We start from the raw sequence: 5,288 nt of genomic DNA, 5'->3' as shown, positions 1-5,288 counted from the left end.
GCTGCAAGGTCCCGCATTGCCTGGGCTTGTCCCAGAGTGGGGCCATTGGCCAGGGCTAGCACTGAGCCCAACGCAAAGAGCCCACCCAGGGCTTCCACTTCTCAAGTCAAAGGCAGCTGGGGGGAGGAGGGGAGGGTGTCCCCCAGTTGCCCCCTGAGGCTGGCCAGTGGGGTTTGGGGGGCCTGGCACGACCCCAGACCCAGTGCAGCCCAACTCCCTGCCCCGCCATCCCAAGAACCCCCCTGGGATTGTCCCACCGTAGGGATGGCCCGGCCCTGTGCAGAGGCAGCCGCTGAGGGAGTGGTGGAGCCCACAGGCACCGGCTGCATTGTGCCAGGGCCAACAGCTCATGAGGTGCCTCCTGACACTGAGCCCCAAGCAACCTCTCCACCCTCCTGCAGCACCAGGCACAAACCACTCCTGCTCTCTCAGAGCAGCTCTTCTCTGCCCTGGCTTGTTCACTCTGGGCCCTACTGATGCCCCGGCCCTACTGATACCCCAGCCCTGCTGGATGCAGGTGTCACTGCTGAGTGCTGGGGAGGAGCACCGCTAGGAAGATGGTGCCAGGTAACGCTACGGGACCAATTGCACTCCACACCTCCCTTGGCTGCTTCTGGTTGTGGAGGAAGAGCCCACAGAGGCACCTGCCCAGTGCCGGCCCCACTGTATCACGTACACCCCTCCCTGGTCTGTGCACGCACATGGCTGGGGGCTGCCGGGAGCCAGCATGGCCCCCACCCCCGGCCCCAGCACCCAGCACCCCGCTGCAAGGTCCCGCATTGCCTGGGCTTGTCCCAGAGTGGGGCCATTGGCCAGGGCTAGCACTGAGCCCAACGCAAAGAGCCCACCCAGGGCTTCCACTTCTCAAGTCAAAGGCAGCTGGGGGGAGGAGGGGAGGGTGTCCCCCAGTTGCCCCCTGAGGCTGGCCAGTGGGGTTTGGGGGGCCTGGCACGACCCCAGACCCAGTGCAGCCCAACTCCCTGCCCCGCCATCCCAAGAACCCCCCTGGGATTGTCCCACCGTAGGGATGGCCCGGCCCTGTGCAGAGGCAGCCGCTGAGGGAGTGGTGGAGCCCACAGGCACCGGCTGCATTGTGCCAGGGCCAACAGCTCATGAGGTGCCTCCTGACACTGAGCCCCAAGCAACCTCTCCACCCTCCTGCAGCACCAGGCACAAACCACTCCTGCTCTCTCAGAGCAGCTCTTCTCTGCCCTGGCTTGTTCACTCTGGGCCCTACTGATGCCCCGGCCCTACTGATACCCCAGCCCTGCTGGATGCAGGTGTCACTGCTGAGTGCTGGGGAGGAGCACCGCTAGGAAGATGGTGCCAGGTAACGCTACGGGACCAATTGCACTCCACACCTCCCTTGGCTGCTTCTGGTTGTGGAGGAAGAGCCCACAGAGGCACCTGCCCAGTGCCGGCCCCACTGTATCACGTACAACCCAGCAAAGGAGCCCAGGGAAAGGTGCAGGGCCGGGAGCAGCAGGAACTGGAACAGGATCTGAACCCGAAGGAGAAAATGAACACAGAGGTGACCAGAGCAGGGAGCTTATGTAAGGACAGACACCCGTGGTGAGGAGCTGTGGCACCCAACACCCGCCCCATTTGCATAGGGCAGGAGCAGCTCAGGGGGGTCCAGCACCTGGGTGGGGGCAGCCCCTGGTCCTGGCACAGGCTGGGGATGGAGGGATGGACAGCAGCCCTGCCGAGAAGGGCTCGGGGGGGCCGGGGGGGGAAGAGCTGGCCAGGAGCCGGCACCGTGCGCCGGCAGCCCAGCGAGCCCCCGGCATCCCGGGCTGCATCCCCAGCAGCGTGGCCGGCAGGGCGAGGGGGGATTGTGCCCCTCTGCTGCGCTCTGCTCTGCTCTGGGGAGACCCCCCTGCAGTGCTGCCTCCAGCTCGGGGGCCTCAGCACAGGAGAGACATGGACCTGGTGGAGCGGGGCCAGAGGAGGCCACCGAGATGCTGGGAGGGCTGGAGCCCCTCTGCTGGGAGAGTTGGGGGGTTCAGGCTGGAAAGGTCTCCTTCCACCCAAACCATCCAGTGATTCTATGACCCCATGGGCAGCGCCAGGGCCGGTGCCGGGCTTCCCCTTCGGCAAGGCAGGGAGAAGAGCCCTAGCATCCTCCTCCCAAGGGGATCCCATCACAGCCAGAGGCCATTTCCACCATACCACTCCCACCCCACAGGTGCCCCAAGGCACTGATGCAACGCGGCTCAAACAGGGGGGCTGCTCCCCGCCCCCCCTCCAGCTTTCACCCCACCACAACGCTTGAGGAGCAAAGAGCTTTATTTAAAAATATGTTTATGTACATGTGTGTTGAGGGGACGGTCACATTCATTGAGTAGGGCTCCAGGAGAACAGGACCCCATGTTCAGCGTCGCGGAGCAGCAGGGTGGGACGAGGGGCTGGAGGCAGCCCCGGGATGGGGGGCTCAGGCTCCCACCTGCTCCTGACTGAGCAGGATCCATGTGGAGATCCTGGGGATGCTGCCTGCCCACAGCTCCAGGCCACCAAAGTCCCTTGCCCGGGATCCTCCCCGTGCAGCAGCCTGCAGAGAAGGGACCATATGGCCACCGTGTCCTCCGGTCACCACGGTGCCACAGCTGTGCCGAACTGGTGCTGGAGGGGGATGGCGGAGGTGCCGGGCAGGCTCCCATGGGCTGGCGAGAGCAGAGGAAGACGATGGTGCTGCCGCGGAGGCAGGGGAGCCGGGCCCCAGGGGAGTGCTCGATGGAGGAAGACATGGCAGTGCCCGTGGCAAGGAACCGACCCGACTATTGCTGCGGTGGAGCTGGGGTGTCCCGGGGCTCACAGGATCCTGACGAGGCGGCCCAGCGTCTCTGCCACCTTGACAGGGGGGCGGTGGGGCCGCGGCCCCCCACCCCTGCCCCAGGCTGGGAACCTGCCCGGGGCCAAGCCGCGTCCCGGCTTTGCTCCATCACCCAAGGAAGGAGAAACTCCACTCCAGGGATGCTGGGCCCCTCTGCCAGCCCCCTCCCCTGCTCCAGCCCCATCAAAGGCCCAGGGGGGGAACAGGCACCCCAGTTCCTCTTTGCCCCCTCCAAGGACCCCCCAGCTCTGCAGCCCAGGGGACGGATGCCACGGCAGCAGGACGGCGCTGCGGAGGCTGCTGACCCTGGGGCAGTGGGACCGAGGGGTCCCTGGGGCACCGGCCTGAAGCTGGTGGGGCTTCTCCCACACCGCCCTGGGGGGGGGAAACAGCCCCCAGCGTGGGGGTCCGGGGCCGGGGAGGGGAGCGGAGCCCCCGCGGGGCCGTGCAGACGCTCGCCGGGCCAAGCCTCCCCTATCAGCACGATTTCCTAACGCCTGGAACAGCTCCCAGTAGTAAGAAAACAATCCAGGTAGTTTTTCCTAGCAGTAAAAGTATAATAATATTTTTCCAGTAGCTTGTTTACCCGGCGCAGGAGAGCCCTCGCCTCCCCGCCGATCCCACCCCGCTCCCCGCGCCGAGCCAGGCTCCCCTGATTTATGTGCCCGCTCGCTCCCCGCTCGCAGCATCCTCGTGCCTCTCGCCGGCCCCGGCAGCGGGGGTGTCCCCGGCCGGGCTGCAATGCGAAGCCCCCCCGGACCCCGCGCGGCCGAACCACTCAACACGGGAAGCTCGCGCAACCCAATCCAGGCCTGCTCGCTCCAGCGATTACTCACACGCAGGCAGATTATCTTTCACTTGTTTCAAACAGACAGGCCTCTTTCTTCTGGAAGGGCTCAGGGAGCCAACGGAAAGATAGTTTTTCCTTTTTTAGTGTTTTTTAAGCTCCCTTGGAACAAACCGAAAGTTTCCATGCATTACTATATACTATGAGGTCACTAGTGACAGGGAAAAAATCCCTGAAATCCAGGAAAATTACTTAACCCCGCTCCAAAATGCCACCAGCTTCAAGTTGACTTTTTATTAGCCCTTCGTAAGGAGCCTTAACTCTGCCTCTTAACGGTTAACACATTACAAACAAAGGCTGCGAGTCCCCTCCTGCTTACGCTAAGCCACTGCAAATGCCCCCGGAGCCCCCCCGGACACCCGGGGCCGAGGACCGGTGCTCGCGGTGCGGCTCAGGGTTCGCCCAGCGCCCGCTGGCAGAGCCGCGCTCCTGGGTGAGCTCCAAGCTCACGGGGTACAACCCAAACGCCATCTCGGCATGCGCAACACCGACGGCTCGGCCCCCTGGCAGCACCTTGGGTTCCAGCCCAGGACCCCCCGTGTCTGGTGCCCGCAGGTGTCGGGTTCATCCTGGTCGCAGCTGTGGCTTCACGGGCTGAGCGGGAGGTCGGGGACATTCCCTGTGTCCCCACGCAACCGCTCTCTCACCCCACGTGCTGCCTCGGGACAGCGCCGCATCCCACCGCGCCGGCTCAGCCAGGAGGGAGCAGGACGCCATCGCAGCCTTGTCCCACTCCGATGGCCTAAAGCCATCCCCAGGCACTCACGGGAGGTTGTCCCCGGCGCTGCCCTGAGAGCCGAGTGGGCACCTCGGGCACGGGGAGGTCGGGGAGCCCCATCTCATGGGGCTGAGCTCCGGCCCCAGCAGGCAGAGGCGAGCTCCCCGTCCCCAGCAGTGCCAGCCGCGGGCGGCAGCACCCACTCACCCGAAATGAGTTGGTCCAGGTCCACATGCTGACACTGGTCTTCGTCCACGTGCAGCACAAGGAAGCCTGAGGAAGAATTCCAGAGTCAGGGCTTGGTCTGGATCCCACCGAGGAGCCCCACGTCCAAGGACACAGGTAACGGCAGCGTGCCACCGGGCACCAGGTCACTTGTCCCTGTGCCAGCGCCTTGTGCGGAGCCTCCATGGAAACCTCACAAGAGCCACTCACGTGAGGACCACCATGGATGCTGTACACACAACACCCTAACGTGAGCCCTACGGAGATGCCCACCAGCATGTCTGCTGCTGCAGCTCCAGTAACTTCTCCTAAAGCATAGGATCATAGCCTCATCGAATAGTTTGGGTGGGAGGGGACCTTAAAGGCCATCGAGTCCCCCCCCTGCCCTGGGCAGGGACACCTCCCACCAGCCCAGGTTGCTCAGAGCCCCGTCCAACCTGGCCTTGAACACCTCCAGGGATGGGGCAGCCACAGCTTCTCGGGGCAACCTGGGCCGGGGGCTCACCACCCGCACAGACAAGGAGTTCTTCCTCCGATCTCACCTAAATCCCCCCTCTGTCAGTGTCAAACCGTTCCCCCTGGTCCCACGGCTCCCCTCCCTGATGCAGAGTCCCTCCCCAGCTCTCCTGGAGCCCCTTTAGGCACTGGAAGGGGCTCTGAGGTCT

At 64.6% G+C, this 5,288-nt stretch overlaps 1 protein-coding gene across 1 annotated transcript in view; it reads right to left on the bottom strand.

The window, feature by feature from the left end:
- Nucleotides 1-2,811: 2,811 nt before the first annotated feature.
- MROH1 (maestro heat-like repeat family member 1) overlaps nt 2,812-5,288 on the bottom strand; it is a 76,419-nt gene continuing 73,942 nt past the window's right edge. The window contains exons 41-43 of the mRNA XM_009886846.1: nt 4,606-4,671; nt 3,320-3,375; nt 2,812-2,853 (exon numbers count right to left, since the gene is read on the bottom strand). Coding sequence (XP_009885148.1) covers nt 2,812-2,853; nt 3,320-3,375; nt 4,606-4,671 — 164 coding nt within the window. The remainder of the gene's footprint in view (nt 2,854-3,319; nt 3,376-4,605; nt 4,672-5,288) is intronic.

The sequence above is a fragment of the Charadrius vociferus genome, unplaced genomic scaffold (assembly GCF_000708025.1).
Source record: "Charadrius vociferus isolate BGI_N301 unplaced genomic scaffold, ASM70802v2 scaffold1036, whole genome shotgun sequence".
Classification (NCBI taxonomy): Eukaryota; Metazoa; Chordata; class Aves; order Charadriiformes; family Charadriidae; genus Charadrius; species Charadrius vociferus.
This window is presented reverse-complemented; position numbering and strand designations above follow the sequence as displayed.